This window comes from Budorcas taxicolor, chromosome 23 (genome assembly GCF_023091745.1).
Source record: "Budorcas taxicolor isolate Tak-1 chromosome 23, Takin1.1, whole genome shotgun sequence".
NCBI lineage: Eukaryota > Metazoa > Chordata > Mammalia > Artiodactyla > Bovidae > Budorcas > Budorcas taxicolor.
In genome coordinates, this window is record NC_068932.1 from 9,509,357 (window position 1) to 9,530,747 (window position 21,391).

Sequence of the window (21,391 nt, forward strand, 5' to 3'; positions counted from 1 at the left end):
AGTTAGAAAACAGAGAAGGCGATGGCACCCCACTCCAGTACTCTTGCCTGGAAAAATCCCATGGATGGAGGAGCCTGGTAGGCTGCGGTCCATGGGGTCGCTAAGAGTCGGACACGACTGAGCGACTTCACTTTCAGTTTTCACTTTTATGCATTGGAGAAGGAAATGGTAACCCACTCCAGTGTTCTTGCCTGGAGAATCCCAGGGACGGGGGAGCCTGGTGGGCTGCCATCTCTGGGGTAGCACAGAGTTGGACACGACTGAAGTGACTTAGCAGCAGCAGCAGCAGCAGTTAGAAAACAGTGGTTAAGCAGATAAAAATAGAGAAGATTGCTTAAAAATTAAAGCCATTGATTTAGATCTCTATTTGAAAGGTCAGTGTGTGGGAGATGAGAAAGGCACTATAGCAATCAGTGTTCTACAAGAGACATTTTAGCAGTAGGACCTACAAAGAGCACATCAACTATTTATATCATCCCCATCAAGTTGCTGGTCATTTCACTTATCAAAGAAAATAAGAAAGGAACTTTCTTTAGATATTCTCTGGATGCAGTAACAATACAGTTTTGGAATCAGCTGTTAGAAACTATAGTTAAAGCTAGTTTATCATGTTCACTAATTATTCTATATGGTTACTTTCCCTGAAGCTTTATAGAATTCTCCTTTTGTTACAAGTTTCTATTTCTCGCAGGGCAATCTGAATCCAATCAGGTAGAACTGAAGTGTTTAGAAACCAATGTATTGTAATACCTGTACAGCCAAAGAGATACTTGGCAGTTGAACTTGAAATAAAAAAAATAAAATACCACGTTCTGTATATTAGATAGGGTCAGCTATTTAGAGGTTGCAGCTCCACCACCTGGGTAAGGAGATCTCTGGGGATAGCAGGACAGAGTGAAGAAAAACAAACAAAAAAGGATTTCCTCCAGGAACACACTTAACACTGGGAAAGGTAAGAAATTTTTACTCAGCAGCTTCTAATAACCACCTGATATTGCCATCAGGTTGGTCAAATACCTGCCAACGTTGGTGGTCCTTAAACTCACCATGAAGATGAGTAGAGGGACCTGATGTTTAGAGTAGCAGCAAAACTCATTTTCCAGTTTCTTCCTTCAGCAGATAGAAGTGCTTGTGGGCCAGTCTCATATTCCAGCACATTAGTGCTGGTGATGTACACCCTCTCTGCTCCGGAATAGCTCTGTGCCACAGCAAGGAAAAGGACTCTTTCCTCATACCTAACACCCGACAGGGCAGGACTGAATCCACTTTCTTCCCAGGGAGTGGATTTCAGGACTTCTCAGATGCTGTGAGACTCATCTTCACATAGGGAGTGGGTAAGGAAGAGCAGTGCTAATAACCGGAACTCTGGAGACAAGATCAGAAACTGGAAAAATACACATGGGACACTGTACCCCTCTGTAATCACTTGCCTTCATTTAACTTTATCTTCATTTTCCCTTTCCTCACCAAGCAGTAGTTGATAATCAATTGAATGCCACTCTCAGGATCTTGCCATGCAATCTAGTGGAACATCTAAAAATCACGGACTTCTTGTTTTTATTTATAAAATAGAGAAATCTCTGGTTTACATTAGGCTGTGTGGACAGGGCTTTCATCTTTGGAAACCAAATGGAGGCCTTTCTCCTGTTCTTCCTGGGTTGCTCTCCATTTCTTTTTTCACTTGTGGCCCCTCCTTCCCCCAAGCTGACCAGGACCATGCACAAAACCAGGCTTCAATAAATATCAACACTGAAGATTCAGCAGGTGGCTATCTGAGGGACAGCGGAGCCTGGTGGGCTGCTGTCTCTGGGGTCGCACAGAGTCGGACACGACTGAAGTGACTTAGCAGCAGTAGCAGCAACTCCTGTAGGGCTATCTTAGAAGGATGTTGCATATAAATTTCAAAGTTTCATGAAGCCTCAGAGATCCCTTAAGTGCAGTGTAAATATCCCTGGTTTAATTAGTAGTGCTGGAGTTAGGTAATGGTCTGTGGCGTCTAAGCAAGCTCTCTTGAGGTTTCTAGTCTTCAGGGGCTGCCTGCAACTATGATGTACTCATGTATCACTTTCTTTGTCATACACTGAGTAAATTCTCTTTAGACCTTCCCTAGCCACATATTCACAATTACTGCAATACACATGCAAACTGATCCCACTCTCAAGATCTAAAAAAACGACCAGTGCCTCAACCTGGGTATCAGCTTAAATTCTTATGGACTCAAATTCTCCTTGAGTTTTACTTCCCAGGGGAAAGAAAGAATTCCTAGGTTGGTATTGATGCCCTCTTTCTCTCCAAGCAGACGGTGGACAACTCACTTTACAGGCCGATCAATGTTGGGGTAAATGCACTCTAGTTCTCAGCGTTTCTGAACCAGCTCTTTCGCGGTTTAGGTCAACCAATCCAAACTGTAAGCAGACTTGACAAGGTTGTTCTGGGCTGAAGGCCATGGACTAGGTTCTCCGACCAGATAAGTCACTTGGCTGAGTCTACAGTAGGTGGGGCGCGCTCATCAGCCCGAAAGTATTGACTGAAAGTTTGTCGCAACGTCGTTGAATTCACGCTGCGGGCTGATGCAGGAGATACCCTTTTGCCCCGCGAGTACAGCACCAGAAAAGTTACGCCCTAAGGGGCAGGGCGCGAGCGAGAAAGATGCGACAGACCCCTGAAATCCAGTCCCTTCTCCCACGGTTGGGAAGGCAGAGCCAGTGATTCCAGAGCTCGGAGTCTCAGGTTTCGGTCCTCTAGCTTGCTCTGTGGGTAGCGGGCAAAGGGTGCGACCAGCTTGGGAACCCTCGCTCCGAGATCTGTAAGAATCAGCGGCAGCAGCCAAGGTGAGGGAAGGCGGGGGCACGTGCTTGGATGTGGGTGCTTGTGTAACCAGCTCCTCCGGCGCCAGCCCCGACAGCGCTCCAGTAGGAGGCTCGTCTGAGCCTGTTCTTCCACCGAGACCCGGGAGGCTTTGGGGTCCCGCTGCCGGTGCAAGGCGGGAGCACTCTGGGCAAAGGAAGCGAAGCATTTGCCTCTACAGCTATCTTATGGGAGTGGGAATTTGGAAAGTTCCCCAACTAGAAGTACACGTGACCTCCTCCTGAAAGTAGTTCCGACTGTGGCCCGCGTATCCCTCCACCTCCTTTTGAACCCTCCTCGGCTCCGCCCACTCACAGGGGCTGCAGCTTCCTACAATCACGTACTTCGCCCTCCCGCGCTGCAACAGGGGTCTGCGGCGCGCACTCCCCAGCTAGGGGGAGCGCAGAACCTGGCTCCGGGGCGATTCACCCAGCGAGGTTTTCACAGCGGTCCAAAAGGGGCGGGTCGAGGAGCCTCTAAGGATCGAGCTTGAATTGGAGTGGTGAACTCAGCTGGAAACCCCAGGGGAGAGATTCTCGGCTCTCCAGGGGGAATGCAGGGCGCATTCCATCTTCGGGGATCCGCTTTCAGCCCACCTGGACAGTTGCCTTTGGGGATCTAGAAATTCAGGGGCGATGTGCTCACACTCAGCGCGCTCTGCTAGGAGCTTTCATTTTTAGGGCAAATGAATCGAGTAGCCGGGGGAGCGGGAGGTGGGGCGGTGAAAGGGAGCCGGGTGAGGTGATACACACTGGAGACACAATAGGGGGTTGTTCTTTGTACTAAGACTGACACCTTGAGGACACGGGCGGGGATGGGTGGAGAGGTGGGACTTCTCGGCGGAGGCTCCTGCAGTCAAATCCCCGCGAACGCTTATGATCCGACATCGGTACAAAAGCAGAGGCAGGCTGCAGGCCGTGCCGGGGAAGTCTGGGCGTGGGGGGAAGGGTGTCCTCGCTGCACGGGCTGTCCCTGCGTTTCCCTGACCACTGACCAGAGCGGTCACCTGGTCTTTTCCACCTGTGCGCAGGTAGTCTCACCCTCAAGTCAGTGAGACAGATGAATAAACCTGCTTCAACCTTCACCGCGCCCCTTCCCTCCCCCCGCTGCCCGCCCCCGCCTGCCCACCTCCGCAATAGTTTACCCTGCCTCCGGCTGGGCACCGGCCGTGGCTCAGCTCGTTCCCCCCACCCTGCGTTGCTGCAGAAGAAGCCGCGGCAAGTGCAGTTACAGGCGGGCGCCTCGCAACAAGCCCGATCTAGCACTAGGCAGTCATACTGGGCATGCTCAGTGCGCCTGCAGGTTGGAGACCCGGAGCTGCACCTTCTGCCGCCTCCCTACAGTCTCGGCCCTGCCCTTCCCTCCCTTGGCGCGGTCGGGTACGCCTCCCTCCTCCCCTCGGGCTCCCGAGGCGCCCGGACTCCCGGCGCGGCGGCGGCGGAGGGGGCGGGCAGGCCGGCGGGCGGTGATGTGGCGGGACTCTTTGTGCACTGCGGCAGGATACGCGCTCGGGCGCCGGGACGCGGCTGCGCTCAGATCTCTCCTCTCGGAAGCTGCAGCCATGATGGAAGTTTGAGAGTTGAGCCGCTGCGAGGCGAGGCCGGGCGCAGGCGAGGGAGATGAGAGACGGCGGCGGCCGCAGCCCAGAGCCCCTCTCAGCGCCTGTGAGCAGCCGCGGGGGCAGCGCCCTCGGGGAGCCGGCCGGCCGGCGGCGGCGGCAGCGGCGGCGTTTCTCGCCCCCTCTTCGTCTTTTCTAACCGTGCAGCCTCTTTCTCGGCTTCTCCTGAAAGGGAAGGTGGAAGCCGTGGGCTCGGGCGGGAGCCGGCTGAGGCGCGGCGGCGGCACCTCCCGCTCCTGGAGCGGGGGGGAGAAGCGGCGGCGGCGGCGGCCGCAGCTCCGGGGAGGGGGTCGGAGTCGCCTGTCACCATTTCCAGGGCTGGGAACGCCGGAGAGTTGGTCTCTCCCCTTCTACTGCCTCCAACACGGCGGCGGCGGCGGCGGCACATCCAGGGACCCGGGCCGGTTTTAAACCTCCCCTCCGCCGCCGCCGCACCCCCCCTGGCCCGGGCTCCGGAGGCCGCCGGAGGAGGCAGCCGTTCCGAGGATTATTCTTCTCCCCATTCCGCTGCCGCCGCTGCCAGACCCCTGGCTGCTGAGGAGAAGCAGGCCCAGTCGCTGCAACCATCCAGCAGCCGCCGCAGCAGCCATTACCCGGCTGCGGTCCAGAGCCAAGCGGCAGCAGAGCGAGGGGCATCAGCCACCGCCAAGTCCAGAGCCATTTCCATCCTGCAGAAGAAGCCCCGCCACCAGCAGCTTCTGCCATCTCTCTCCTCCTTTTTCTTCAGCCACAGGCTCCCAGACATGACAGCCATCATCAAAGAGATCGTTAGCAGAAACAAAAGGAGATATCAAGAGGATGGATTCGACTTAGACTTGACCTGTATCCATTTCTGTGGCTGCTGCTCCTCTTTGCCTTTCTGTCACTCTCTCTGATAACGTGGGAATAGACGGATGCGAAAAAATGTCCATAGTGTGGGTGACATTTAACCCCGGTTGGATTTCTAGATGTATATTTTGTGTCTCTTTTGAATGCATTCAGCCTAGGGTGTGTTCGGCTAGACGGAACTCTTGCCTGGTTGCAAGTGTCAAGGCACCGATGGGTCTCTTTCTAAGGGCTATTGTCCGCAGAATCCAGTACACTGTTAGTGGATTAGTGAGCTCGGTAATCCGGTCTACTAAATGAACAGAAAAGTCGGTGCTTTGAGCTTGAGCATATTTCGATTAAATCTTGGCTTTAGGCCCTAGATCAAGGGTATAGATCAGATTAAAAGGAAAATTAGTGTTGCACGTACGGCTTATTGCATCAGAATCATGCAGTGATTGTTTTTAGTTTCCTGGGTTGCATTGATAGATTCTTTTAAAATGTGAGTTGTGAACTGATTTGCATAACTTTAGAGAGAATCATTTTAGCATATATGGTGCTCATTTGAAGGCAAAAGTAGGTTTATGTGTTAAAACTAAGTTAATTACAACTTTGAACCGCGTTTAGAAGTTTTGCAGTTTGAAATCAATAGTCTGATACTTCTCAAAGACGTTCTTACTAGATTTTGTTAAATTTGCTTTTTTTTTTTTTGGTCTCTTTAAGATGATGGAGAATAGGACATGAAATGTACAGTTCAGTAGCATTGTAGATTCAGTGCTCTTCTGACACGTAATAGAATGGAGATTGAGTGGTTTTTGATCTCAGATGATAATGTTATGTAGGTTCAAGGGTATTGTGTGTAGCAAATGGTGATTGCAGAGATTAAACTTCAGTTTCACTTAAAATTTAAGTATTGATTGTGATACTTGAATTGATACTCACCTTTATTTAGGTTTCAGGTCCTGTGACACCTTTGGGTATCCGTTAATTTTACTCTGAGTTGTGTAGAACATCAAATATAATTTACCAGCTGATAACCAGAAATGCTGGCAAGAGTGGATTTACTCCATCTTTGGATTGTAGGTGTGTTCGCTTTTTTCATATGGTGTATTAAATTTACTGAGTCAGCTTGTTGAATAAGACAGAAACCCAAGAATTTCATTGGGGTACAGTTGGCTGTCTGAAAGTTAGGCTTTTGTATTTCAAAAGATAGTGGTTATTGAAAGGCATGAATCTTCGCAGTTTCAGGTATAATGAACAAATTTTGATCAAGGATAGGAGGTAGAGCCCTCCTTTTTGGCAGAATGGGAAATATGTTAGGAATTGAGAGTCACTGGTAGGCCAGTGTATAAGGCATGAAAAATAGGATTAAGTTATTGGTCTGAGGTGACTGAAGCATTTTATTAAGGTTTCTATTAAGACAAAAAAATTTGGTGATATGAATTGTAGCAGTGGACAATACTTAGTTAAAACTAAGCAGTTGTGTAGGTGTTAATAGAGTATACTAAAAAAAAAATGGTTTCTTAGCAAATATCACTAAACATTTTGCCTAATAGAGTGACACTGAAGTGTCTGTATCTCTAGCTAAAAACTATGGGGAAGATATTTTTGAAGAAAAATGTTACATACATGAAGAGGTTTTATTTCTTTGGATTATGTATCTGCACATACATATATACATACATAGTATTTGCAGCTGATTTTGCCCAAGTTTCTGATATGAAGTGAAGGTAACAGTTACTGAAGAAGTAGCTTTACCACACACATAACTTAAGTTTTCTGTTAAGTTTAAAAATAGTATTTTAAAAGAATATTTGGACATTTTGGAGTTGCATTAATTGAAAAAGTACTAAAGCTGAGCTTGACCTGTTTGCCCAGAAGATAATCATGAAAAATACTTAAACTTGGTTCTTCTCATTTGTAACCTATTTCAGAAGTAGTCTGTTGGTGTGACTTGACAGTCATCTAGATGTATAGGACCAAATTAATTAAATGTTTAACTTTTTAAAGTAAACCCCCATTCAAAAATTTTTCTAGAATGCTGTTTGTTTGGCAGATTGCTTTTAGTGTTTAGAGTATGTTTATGCTATTTTTGCATAAAAATGGTATTTTTGCTATTTTTGATTTAAAATTATCAGAGTTATAGGACTATCATTATTCTACCAGGTTTTTATATGTGAGCAGTGCAGCGATTAGCCATTTCTCCTTTGATTTCAGGGTGCGTGCCTCTGTGTGTGAAATTTATGTGACTTACAACTTTCTCTAAAACTGTCCTTTTAGTTATGGTATGCATAGAAAGCATTATCATATATTGCATCAAATGACTAATAACACTTAATTTCTAGAGTTGTGGTTTTATTGAGCCAAATGTTGATATGAAAAAAAAATCATGTTAGGAAAGTCAGTAAAGGGTTTGCCTTTTTGATAGTTGCACTTCCAATAATTTTGATACACTAAGGCACTGGTTTGCTTGGTTTCACTTCAGTGCTTTGTGTTTATTGTGGTGGGGGAAAAATTAAAATGGCCATTGAAGGCTTTTTCTCTGACAAGTTGTAGTATCTGTTTCAACAGTTAGCCTTCTCAAAGTTCAGTTCTTTAATGAAAGTAGTGATTGGAGTGTTTTTATAAAAGTCAGTAATGAAGTGACTTCCTTAAAGGAAAATTGAGAACTATGGTTGGTTTTTTTTTTTTTTCAAAATTGAATTATTCTAAAAATAATTTGTTGGTGGGGGTTTATCCTTAATATTAGTCTGAAAAATAGTACTGAACATGAGACTATGAAAAATTCATTGTTTTTAGATTTCATGGACACTTTAGGCTTCTATTGAATTTTAATTGTTTGATAAGTTTGCATCTTTTCAAATAATTAATGTTCATAGGGGAAACTTTTTAATTCATAGAGAGTATAGTGACTGTTGAAGTTAGCTGTTATCTTTTAAGATTAGTGATTACTGAAATGACTGTATAGTGAAGATTTTTTTAAAAAAAGATTCTACTCAAAAGTTTTTATTTTACACTTTTTATATCAGTTAAGTTGTATCTCTTTCCTATACAAAATGACTGGGCCACCTAATTATTACAGGATAATCTACAAACTTCATTTTCATAAAGCGTACTAAAGAATAAAGCACATCTGAGAAATTTACGGTTTATGTAATTCTTAATATAAGGAAAAAGGAATTTATTGCTGTTCATTGTAAAAGTTTTCACTATAGTATAGTAGTCATCAGTGCAGATTTAACATTGTTTATGATACACTAAAGAAATAGTAAATATAAAATATGGTGAGACATAACCACGTTAATTTAAAATATAGTTTTAGAGAGATAGTAAAGAAAGATGCATTTGTATATATTACCTTTTAGAATTTTAACAACATTGAAGGTAGCTGGTGATATTTTAATTCTTGTGTGGTATAGTATAGTATCTCCTTTTTTCCATAAACCACAAAAAAAACAATACAGACCTCTTAAAGTCACAAAATACTTTTTGGAAGTCTGATTTTCAGATGTCCTCACTTTGAGATTTGCCCCATTTGCTGTTTGTTCATGTGGTGATAGCTTAATACTTTTTAATTTTTAAGCCACTTAAGTAATCACTTCAGTGACTTTTAATGTAAGAGTATTTATTATGGGAAAATCAGTTCACAAAATTTCTACATTAAGTCACTCTCAGACATTCTATTTTTAAATTTTTACCTCAACCTTTCTAGTAAGAGAGCAGCATAGGAAATGTTTTTATATTAATATTGTATGTGAAATTGGAGTTTGTAAAAAGAAATTTAGAAGTTTGCACGTTTATGACAGTTTTTCACTTAACTTGAAATGTTAGGCCTTGGCTGTACTATTAAGAGGTTAGCGTTCAGAAAAATGTTGTTAATGATAATGAAGGAAATGTATTTGGTATACTTTTTTTCCTGTAGACACTCTTCGTTCCGAAGTTCTATTTGTATTTCATAGAACTGTCACTCTTTTCTCCTCTCTTTTTCTGTTAGATAAACATGATTTTAAGTAAAGTCAATATTCTTATGTGGTCTGATTTCTGTTAGGATTTATTCTAAGGATAGTGGCTTAAGATGTATCAGACTGTGAGATTGGGGTCAGAAATTATTTCAGTAAGTATTCAGTTTTACTTAAAATACTTAGGAAAGGCGAAGTTAGTATATTGGATTTGACTGTTCACCTACTATTCCCTACTTTTTGGAATTTTTTTCATTGGCTACAGAAAAGCTATTAGCAGTTTGGTACTTTTAAAATAATTTGCATTGGAATTAAAAAGACTGTTGGAAAAGTACTGATTTAAGAAGAATAAACATAACTTAGGGGTGAATTAATTTCGTATGGAAAGTTTCAATTAAGTTCAGTAGGGTTAAGGCAGATTCACTTCATTTGCACCAGTTTGCATTCAGAGATGAGTGGACATCTTCAGGGTATTAGGTGTGTGCTTATTGGTCCTTTTGGCAGATTTGGATACTATGGCAATACCTTCCAGCAGAAAATTGTTCTTAACCTGTATGTAGTGTGGGAAAAAAGACTATTTATATATCATATTTTAAGTTGTTACACACTTAGTTATTATAGTAGTCATCACTTAAGCTATGGACAGTGAATCTAACTTAAAAGCGTTTGAATACTTTTATGTATGTGAATACAAAGTTAGGCAATCATAGTAATATTTCTAAAAGTTGAATTTCTCATTAAAGAAGAGTTCACCTAGTGGGTATGGTTTTATAAGTTTTAAATAAGGTTAAATCTGTTTTAAATTACATTAAAATGTTGAGTATGAGTTATTTCCACACATTGTTTGTACATTGTTTCATTTTAGATTTTAAGGTGGCAGTGTAGGCTCTGGAACCAACACTGCCTGTGTTGGAATCCTGACTCTGACACTTAGTAGCTGAATGACTTTGTGTAGGTTGCTTAACTTTTCTCAATCTTTATTATTTGTGAAATTGGGATAATGGTACCCACCCATATAATGTTTATTTTGAAGAATAAATGAGATAAGTAATGGCATAGAACTTGCCACCTTGTAAATATTTAAATGGGCACTGCTGCTGTTAAAAATTATAATTCCAGGTTACCCGTGTATGAGAAATTATTTGTCTTTTCATGTATGGGAGGAGCAGTGATTTTAACTGAATTTCCTCAGTTTTGGATATGTTGCCATATAAATTGGTTCATGCTATGAGTATTTTTTAAAATAGGAGTATTCCTTTAGGAGCTGTGAGTATAAAATGTCTGATTTTGCTGTTTCATCACAAGTAGTTTGACCCTCTGCTCCCTCATACTGTGGAAGCATTAATCATACTAATCAAAGACTATTTGCTTTAAATACTAAGGTATGATGAAAACTTCCTCTATATGAAGTAGAAAAATAAAGTTTTGTTATAACATTAAAAATTTGTTAAAATATTAAATTTTCTTTAAAGACAGGTCAACTAAAATATCATATATTTTATTCACAGAATAATCTCTGTCTCAAAACATTTATTATGTGATACAACAGTTACATAAACTATCAGTGAAGGCACTGTAGCATTTCTTTTTAAGTTCAGATTTTTGGAGTCATGCAGCTTTGAACGCCAAGTTACATTTATTACATTATTATTTGCACTTACAATAATCTGGCAGTGCATTAATATGGGAGTTATATTTAGGTTAAACCTTTGTATTATTTCCCATTTTCACTTTTGATCCAGTTTTAGGCCCTAGAAATGGGAAGAACTAAAAGATTTTTTTCTTAATTTATTCTTACCAGGTGTGGGGAAAATGGAATAAGCTTGAGACCTGCCTATTAGAGGCCGTTCGTTTCTTGTGTATAGGGATCAGTCTTTTTTTTTTCTTTCCCTGTTCGGGACTCCTTGCTGTGTCACAGTGCCCTCAGTACTGAAGCACTTGATTACCAGGGAGGTTTTTGTGTTTTCCTTATTTGTTTTGTATTACAAAATGAATTGTGCTGTCTAATTATGTATGCAACTCTCTGATTACATGATTTCTACATGTTTTGTTATATGTTAGGTAAACTAGCTGTATTTTTGGTCCAGGTCTAGGTTGCAGAATTGAACTGTGCATTTTGACAACTTCTAGGAAAACTTAATTGTCTACAATTCCCTGACTTCTCTGTTTTGTGTTACATGCACCTAAATTTTGTGTTATATCACTACCCCAAACATACAGTTGATTTAGTGTTATTAAAGCCCTTCAGAATAGCTTTCAGTTTTATTTCTTTTGCTTTTTGTAGGTTTTTAGGCTGAGTAGAATAAGGTACTCACTTCTTTAGTATTAATTACTAATTAATTGACTAAATTATTAAATCATTAATAATTTAATAACCAAATAAACTATTAACTAGTGTTAATTGCATTCTGCTAATTTTATATATTTAGTATTTTTGATCTTTTAAGGAAGATGTAATTATTTAAGGTGTTATAAATTGGTTGTGATTTGAAGCAGGTAGTCCTTACATCAGATATATATGGTTTTTTTCCTAAATTTAAAAAAAAAATCTTGGCTGTTCTGGGTCTTTGTTGCAATGATTGGGCTTTCTCTGGTTGTGGCCCACAGGCTTCCTTGTTGTGGAGCCCAGGCTCTGAAGCACATGGGCTTAGGAATTGTGGTGCATGGGTTCTCTAGTTGTGCACACAGGCTCTCGTGTGGCACGCAGGCTTAGTTGCCCTGCGGCACGTATGACCTTAATTTCTTGGCCAGGAATTGAGCCTTTGTCTCCTGCATTGGAAGATGAGTTCTTAAGTATTGGACCACCAGGGAAGTCCCGAATCAGATATATTCTTAAAGTGATTTATAAGTACAGCATATATGTTGAATTGCAATTGTTTTAAATATATAGTTTTTTTTTTTCTTTTCATTTAAAATTCTTTTGCTGTCATGAATTTAGTGAGACACTTCTGTTTCAGTATTCTATTTATTTGGAACTTACTGGAGATTAAGTAAATAGAATGGAAATCTTTATTTTACGTTTAAAATGAAGTTTGGGGAATGTTACCACGCTTGATATTTTTTAGGTGTTATTTTTAAAATATGTATTTATCAGTGACTTTGAATCTATCAGAGTTAAAGTGAAATGTGCAGACTTTTTTTCTTTTATTATGTGAAAATAATACTTTGTTAGGCTTAACTTAGCTTTGTTGTAAGATTTATTTAACATATTCACTTTTTCATTTATGAAATACGAAAGATGAAGAAATGAGGACTTAAGCCAGAAGGGATGTTTTTTGAAAAATGAAATAGAATTAGCTAGCATATACCCTGTGTCTTATATTTGTTTTAGCATTTTTCATTAACAAAGCCTTTAATAATTGTTAATACATTTGATTTTGCAAGAAAAAAGGAGCAGCCTAAAATATGGTACAAGCATTACTTTCCTCATTTTTTAATACAGGAATTGTAGCTCCAAAAAAAAAAAAAAAAAAATCAGTAACTTGTTAAAGGCTACCAGAAGATTGAGTCCAAAGAGGGTGCTGGGTTTTTAGGCACCTGGTGAGGCAGTATTTTTCCCGTTACGTACATCAGTGGTTCTCAGACTTTAGATGGGCATGTGAAAGGCTTGCAAGACTTCAGTCATGGATTACTTGCCCCTCCTCCAGAGTTTCAGATTCATTAACATCTGAGTTGGGGCCTGGGAACTTATATTTCATTAAGTTCCCAGACGGTACTGATGATGGTAGTCTGGGGATCACACTTTGTGAACCACTGTATTACATTATCTCCTGTCAGTTCAGTTCAGTTCAGTTGCTCAGTCGTGTCCGACTCTGCGACCCCATGGACTGCAGCTCGCCAGGCCTCCCTGTGCTCCTGGAGTTTACTCAGACTCATGTGCATTGAGTCGGTGATGCCATCCAATCATCTCATCCTCTGTTGTCCCCTTCTCCTCCCGCCTTCAGTCTTTCCCAGCGTCAGGGGAATCTCCTGTCAAGCAAATCCTTAATATGTTACCTCCTCTAGTTTAATAGGATTTGCACATACATATCATTTTATTTGTAACTACGAAATAGCTCAGATGGCAATTGTTACTCTAATTTTTGCAGATGAAGACAATGAGTTTTACAAAAGCATAGTGGAATGGAAGGTGTATAGATTTGGAAATTAGCTAGATTTAAAGTCTAGCTTAAGTCCTTGCTTGGCTATTTGTCAGTTATGTGATAAAAGACAAAATACTTAACCTTGGTGAACCTTGGTTTTCATATCTCTAACGTGGTAAAAACCCTTGTGTGTACTTTTTTTAGGTTGGTTGGAAGAATATATTTTCAGAATATTGGTTGCCAGCTGGGGGTGATCCCCGTCTGCCTTGTCTGGGTATTTGGCAACGTCAGAGACATTTTTGGTGGTCACAGCTTGGGGAAGAGGGGCAAAGGGCGGAAGCTATTGTCATCTGTCTCGGCGTAGAGGCAAGGAATGCTGCTAAGCATCCTACAATGCACAGAACAGCCTCATCCACAACAAATAACTGTCTAGCTCAAATTGCTAACATTGCTGAGGTTGAGAAACTCTGATTTAGAGGTTTAAGTGTTTGGTATATAATAAGTATGATATTTTATACAAGTCAGTACCTTTGCCCTTAGGTTGTGGTATTTAAGAAGGTCAAATTGCTAATAAATGATAGAGCTAGGCTTTTAATATCTGTATTTTTGACTGCTGCTAGGCTAGTATTCTTTATAAGAAATTTTTCCACAAAAGTTCCCTGGTAACAAAAAAAGGTTTATTTGAAGAAGGCTCATGTGTTACTTGGCTGATTGTGAAAGTGTTGCTTTGAACTTCTGTCAGAAAAGGCTGAAGATATTTTCAAGTTAAGTGTATTGCACTATATGAGGTATTCAGAAGGATGTTACATAAAACTTCTGTAACAGGATGGATATGCTTTATTAAAGCATTTTTTTTTTCATTTTTATATTGCCACTAGTTTTAAAAGTAGTTACGTAATTAGGAGATACTTTACTTACAGGATACTTGTTTTGTGGTGTTCAATGCATTCTTTAATCTTACACTTTTTTAATTCTAAAGCTGCTTTTGTTACAATCAGATGTGGTTACATATGCTGATGTAAAATGGCAAATTTCTGACAAGTTCAAAAAATGTCTTGTTTCTTTCCAGATGAAGAAAGTAGGGCCAGCCAAGGTTCTCTGATGGATGTGTTACATTCTTTCTGAGACCCTAAATTTGCTGTCAGCCCATTGAATAAGTGCTTTACTTATCTACATTTAAAAACTTGCATTAATGTGTGAAGTATTTAGAAAAAATTGGGACAGAGTTTTAGTTTAGTCCGAAGACGGGAAGATGCCAAGGGAGTAGCTTAGTGGATTCTGAGTTTTGTTTTGTTTTTAGGATAAACATAATTACGAAAGTATTCTAGGAATAGATTGTTTGCTATGATTAATTTTTTCTGTTCGCTTGATATTATAATTTGCTTTGCTTGTCAACTTTGCACAGGCAGATGTCAAGGCCTATTTTAAAAATCGTTATGAAATTTAAGTTTTGACTCTTGATTCTTTATGAAATTATAGGAGCTAGTCAGAGATACTGATAAATATTTTAAAACCAGGGCTGCTAATCATGTGATAACTTCACATTTAAGAAAAATAAATAGCACTTGTTGCTATAATTTAATTGAATAAATATGGTGTTTATTTCAGTATATGAATAAAAAACTCCGTTTTCTTAAGAAAATTTTATAAAAACTACTTAAAGAATTTTACTTCTCTGGAACTTCATGTTTCCATGTTAGCTTTTAGTTTTTGTTGATATCAATGTATTTTAAAATATTATTTATCATAGTGAGCTTAAAGGTGTGTGTGTTTGAACTGCAAGGTGTGTGTGTATGTTTGAACTTGAAGGTGTGTGTGTGTTTTAACAATTTCCAAAGCACCTCATAATTTCGTTAACTATTTTAAATGGCAGAATCACCAGAAATATTTGTTTCTCTGTAGTTACACATTAAACATTTTTCTAATATTTGGCAAATTTTTTTTCCTGTTCTTTTCTGATTTTCCTTACTGTGAATTTAAGATAACCTAAATATTTGAAAAGGCTGTCATTATTTTGATTCACAAGATTATAACCTGTTACACAAAAGTAGCTGAAGTTTAATGTCTAGCAGCTTTTTTTCCCTTACTGTATGATAGGTATTGCATATTTAAAATTTAAGCATATTTTAGTAATATTGAAGTGAGGCAAAATAGAATTTAGCTACTTTTGATCTGTCAAATTTTCTTTTGCTGTGGTAGGAGTATTACTTCTGTTTTGTTGAAAGTGGATACAGAAGTCATTTGATTAAACTATCGCATCATTTTGTGTTAAAGTTATTATAACCCTGTTGCTTTCCTCTCTTTAATTAGAAAGGGTTTTACTTGTCGAGATGTTCCTGTTCCCTAGAGTGGCAGTCCCCAACCTTTTTGGCACCAGGGACTGATTCCATGGAAGATAATTTTTGTATTTGCCAGAATAGGGGAGGTGGTTTTGGGATGATTGAAGCACATTACATTTATTGTGCAGTTTATTTCTGTTATTTATTACATCAATTCCACCTCAGATCATCAGGCATTGTATCCCTGAGCTTAGGGATCCCTGCCCTAGAGCATATTTTGAATGATAGCAATTTATATTTACTTGGTTGCCTTGGTCGTAGTAATTGGTGATAGTAATTGATGCAAGTTTGCTGTGTATTTGCATTAATAATTATTAATTTTTGTGATAGTCTATATAAAATTTTATTTTTAACTATCAGTTATAAAAACATGGAAATGAGTTTAACCTTATTAGGTAAATGATTATTCTCAGTGAATTTATTAATTCATGTAGTTAGAACAAAAATATTGCAAAAGAAACACTTTCTCTTTTTTCAACAAAATTACTTTTTAGTGTAACATTTTCCAAATGAGATATAATTGTTTCAGTTCCTTTTTGGGGGAGTGTGTATAGTTGCTGAACAGCCTTGTGTTTCTGCTCTACAGCAAAGTGAATCAGCTACACATATCCATATATCCCTGCTTCCTTGGACTTCCTTCCTGCCTAGGTCACCGTGGCGCACTGAGTAGAATCCTCTGTGCTATGCTACACAGTCAGTTGTCATTAGTTACGGATGTTATACGTAGTAGTGTATATGTGCCGATCCCAGGGTCCCAATCTATCCCACCTCCACTTCCCCTTTGGTATTCTTAGGTTTGTCCTCTTTCTCTACCTCTGTGTCTATTTGCGCTTTGCAAATAAGTTCATCTATATCATTTTTCTAAATTCCACATATATGCATTAATGTATAGTATGTGTTTTTCTGACTTACTTCACTCTGTATGACAATCTCTAGGTCCGTTCAGTCAGTCAGTTCGGTCACTCAGTCGGGTCCGACTCTTTGCGACCCCATGAATTGCAGCACGCCAGGCCTCCCGGTCTATCACCATCTCCCGGAGTTCACCCAAACTCACGTCCATCAAGTTGGTGATGCCATCCAGCCATCTCATCCTCTGTCGGTCCCCTTTTCCTCCTGCCCCCAATCCCTCCCAGCATCAGAGTCTTTTCCAATGAGTCAGCTCTTCGGATGAGGTGGCCAAAGTACTGGAGTTTCAGCTTTAGCATCATTCCTCCCAGAGAACACCCAGGACTGATCTCCTTTAGAATGGACTGGTTGGATCTCCTTGCAGTCCAAGGGATTCTCAAGAGTCTTCTCCAACACCACAGTTCAAAAGCATCAATTCTTCGGCACTCAGCCGTCTTCACAGTCCAAATCTCACATCCATACATGACCACTGGAAAAACCATAGCCTTGACTAGATGGACCTTTGTTGGCAAAGTAATGTCTCTGCTTTTGAATATACTATCTAGGTTGGTCATAACTTTTCTTCCAAGGAGTAAGCATCTTAATTTCATGGCTGCAGTTACCATCTGCAGTGATTTTAGGTCCGTTCACTTATCTGCAAATGGCATAATTTCATTCCTTTTTATGACTGAGTAATATTCCCTTGTTTATATGCATCATATCTTCTTTATCCATTCATCTGTTGATGGACATATAGGTTGCTTCCATGTCATTGTGAATACTGCTGCAGTGAACATTGAGGTACGTGTGTCTTTTTGAATTACTATTTTCTTAGGTTGTATGCCCAGTAGTAGGATTGCTGTGTAATATGGTGGTTTTATTTTTAGTTTTTGAAGGAACTTGCATACTGTTCTCCATAGTGGCTATACCAATTTACACTCACACCAACAGCGTAGGAGGATTCCCTTTTCTCCATACCCTCTCCAGCATTTATTGTTTGTAGAATTTTTGATCATGGCTGTTCTGACCAGTGTGAGGTGATACCTCACTGTAGTTTTTATTTGCATTAGCAGTGTTGCAGAGAAGGCAATGGCACCCCACTCCAGCACTCTTGCCTGGAAAATCCCATGGACGGAGGAGCCTGGAAGACTGCAGTCCATGGGGTCACTGAGGGTCGGACACGACTGAGCGACTTCACTTTCACTTTTCACTTTCATGCATTGGAGAAGGAGATGGCAACCCACTCCAGTGTTCTTGCCTGGAGAATCCCAGGGACGGGGGAGCCTGGTGGGCTGCCGTCTGTGGGGTCGCACAGAGTTGGACACGACTGAAGTGACTTAGCAGCAGCAGTGTTGAGCATCTTTTCATGTGTTTATTGGCTGTCTGTATGTCTTCTTTGGAGAAATTCCTGTTTAGGTCTTCTTCCCATTTTTCTGTTGGGTTGTTTATCTTTTTGATACTGAGCTGCATGAGCTATTTGTGTATTTTGGAGACTAATCTGTTGTCAGTTGCTTTGTTTGCAAATATTTTCTCCCATTCTGAGGACTGTCCTTTCATCTTATTTATGATTTCCTGTGCTCTGCAAAAGCTTTTACGTTTCATTAGGTCCCATTTGTTTATTTTTGTTTTTATTTTCATTACTCTAGGGGTTGGTCAAAAAAGATCTTGCTGTGATTTATGTTAAAGAGTGTTCTGCCTATGTTTTCCCTTAAGAGCTCTGTAGTGTCAGGCTTTACATTTTGATCTTTAATCCATTTTGAGTTTACTTTTGTGTATGGTGTTTGAGAGTGTTCTAATTTCATTGTTTTGCATGTAGCCATCCAGTTTTCCCAGCATCACCTATTGAGACTGTCTTTTCTTGGTTGTATATTCTTGTCATTTTTTGTCATAGATTAATTAACCATAGATGTATGGGTTTATTTCTGGGCTTTCTGTCCTGTTCCATTAATCTATATTTCTGTTTTTGTGCCAGTACCATACTGTCTTGATTTCTGTAGCTTTGTAGTATAGTCTGAAGTTAGGGAGCCTGATTCCCCCAGCTCTATTCTTCTTTCTCAAGATTGCTTTGTCTGTTCGGAGTCTTTTGTGTTTCCATACGAATTGTAAGATTTTCTGTTCTAGTTCTGTGGAAATGCCATTGGTAATTTGATAGGGATTGCATTGAATATGTAGATTGCTTCGAGTTGTATAGTCGCCTTCACAATATTGATTCTTCCAGTCCAAGAACATGGTGTGTCTCTCCGTGTGTGTGTGTGGTCTTTGATTTCTTTAATCAGTACTTACAGGTTTCTGTACAGTCTTTTGCCTCCTTAGGATTGGATTTTATTTCTTTTTGTTGCAGTGGTAAGTGGAATTGTTTCCTTAATTTCTCTTTCTGATCTTTCATTGTTACTGTATAGGAATGCAAGAGATTTCTCTTTGTTTTGTATCCTGCAACTTTACTAAATTTATTGATTAGCTCTAATAGTTTTCTTATAGAATCTTTAGGACTTTGTAAGTATAGTATCATGTCATCTGTAAACAGTGACAGTATTACTTCTTTTCCAATTTGAATTCCTTTAATTTCTTCTTCTTCTCTGATTGCTGTGGCTTGTACTTCCAAGACTGTGTTGAGTAATAGTGATGAGAGTGGGCACCTTTGTCTTGTTCCTGATCTTGGAGGAAATGCTTTCAGTTTTTCACCATTGAAAATAATGATTGCTGTGGGTTTGCCATATGTGACCTTTAATATGTTAAGATAGGTTCCATCTATGCCCACTTTCTAGAGAGCCTTTTTCTTTTTTAATCATAAATGGGTGTTGAATTTTGTCAAAAGTTTTTCTGCATCTATAAGATGACCGTTTTTTAAAAATATATTTTTAAAATATTCTGCTGTGATGGGTCTTCATCACTGCACATAAGCTTACTCTAGTTGTAGCAAGCAGGGGCTACTCTTCATTGCTGTGTGTGGGCTTCTCATTGCAATGCTGTCTCTGGTTGTGGAGCACAGGCTCTAGGTGTGTGGGCTTAGTAATTGCAGCTCATGGGCTCTAGAGTATAGGCTCAGTAGTTGGGTGCACAAGCTTGGATGCTCCCTGGAACATGGTATTAAATGTGTCCCTTGCATTGCAAGGTGGATTCTTAACCACTGGACTGCCAGCAACTGCCCCATGTGGTTTTTATTATTAAATTTGTTAATGTGGAATGTCACATTGATTGATTTGCATATATTGAAGAATCCTTGCATCCTTGAGATAAATTCCACTTGATCATGGTATATGATCCTTTTAAAGTGGATCTGAATTCAGTTTGCTAGTTTTGGATTGGCCAAAGTGTTCAGATTTTTCTGTATCGTTTTATGGAGAAACACAAAGGAACCTTTTGGCCAGTCCAGTGTTATGTTGAGGACTTGCATCTGTGTTCATCAGTGATGTTGGGCTGTGATCTTCTTTTTGTTATCTTTGTCTGGTTTTAGTATCAGGGTGATGGTGGTCTCATAGAAAGAGTTCGACAGTGTTTTTCCCTCTGCAGTATTTTGGAAGAGTTTGAGAAGGATAGGTGTTAGCTCTTCTCTAAATGTTTGATAGAATTTTTTGTGTAGCAATGTGGCCCTGGACTTTGGAAGATTTTTAATCACAGTTTCAATTTCATTACTTCTGATTGGTCTGTTAATATTTTCTGTTTCTTCCTGGTTCTTGGAAAGTTGTGCATTTCTAAGAACTTGTTCATTTCTCCCAGGTTGTTCATTTTATTGGCATATGGGCTTGAAGTAACCTCTTTCACATCTATTGTATTTCTGCAGTGTCAGTTGTTCTCCTTTTTCATTTCTAGCTTTTTGATTTGAGTCCTCACCCTCTTTTTTTCTTTTAAAATTTTAAAAGTTGTTATTTTATATTGGAATTTAGCTAGTTAACAATATTGTGATAGTCGGCAGCAATATTCAGGTGGCAGCAGAGGGACTCAATACCTATATATGTATTCATTTCCCCCCAAACTCCACTCCCCTCCAGGCTGCCACATAACATTGAACAGAGTTCCCTGTGCTATAGAATATGTTCATGTTGATTATCCATTTTGAACATAGCGATGTGTACATGGTGATCTGAAACTCCCTAACTGCTATCCCTTTCTCTTGCTTTCCCGCCCCGCCTGAGCCATAAGTTTGTTCTCTCTAGTCTGTGAGGCAGATTCTGATTTATAGATAGGTTCATTTGTATCCTTTCTTTTCAGACACTGAATATAAGGGGTGGCATATGCGACTCCTCTCTCTCTGGCTTTCCTCACTGTGACAGTTTCTCGGCACGTCCATGTTGCTGCAGGTGGCAGTATTTCATCCTTTTTGATGGCTGAGTAATATTCTGTCGTGTATATGTATCACACCACCTTTATCCAGTCCTGTGTTGATGGACATCGAGGTTCCTTCCATGTCTCGGCTGCTGTAAGCAGTGCTGCAGTGAACTTTGAGGTGCATATATCCTTTTCAATCCTGTTTTTCTCCAGATATGTGACCAGGAATGGGATTGAATAATCATATGCTAACTCTGTTTTTAGTTTTTTAAGGAACCTCCATACTGTTAGTGGTTATTAAGGCTATTTGGATTCCTTTTGGTGCTGAAAAGGTCACACAGATTGTGATTATTGTATAATGTCCAAGAAGTAAGGCTTGCCATCTGTTATACAAATATAGGAAAAAGTTAAGATAATCTAGTGATACAAGTGGCTTTGAGACTTCTCCTTTTGGAATCATCTATTAATTAAAATTTTTAAAAATAAATATCAAATTTTAAGCTTTTGCAAAAATAAAACAATGGTTATGCCAGTGTTGATACTTTTCTACTAAAATTTGAAGATAGTGGTTGGGAACTAAATATTATGTAA

The 21,391-nt window shown here is 39.9% G+C and overlaps 1 protein-coding gene across 1 annotated transcript in view; it reads left to right on the plus strand.

Moving 5' to 3' along the window:
• Nucleotides 1-4,466: 4,466 nt before the first annotated feature.
• The window catches only part of PTEN (phosphatase and tensin homolog), a 96,804-nt gene continuing 79,879 nt past the window's right edge, over nt 4,467-21,391 (plus strand). The window contains exons 1-2 of the mRNA XM_052661205.1: nt 4,467-4,582; nt 4,638-5,287. Of these exons, the coding sequence (XP_052517165.1) occupies nt 4,467-4,582; nt 4,638-5,287 (766 nt within the window). The remainder of the gene's footprint in view (nt 4,583-4,637; nt 5,288-21,391) is intronic.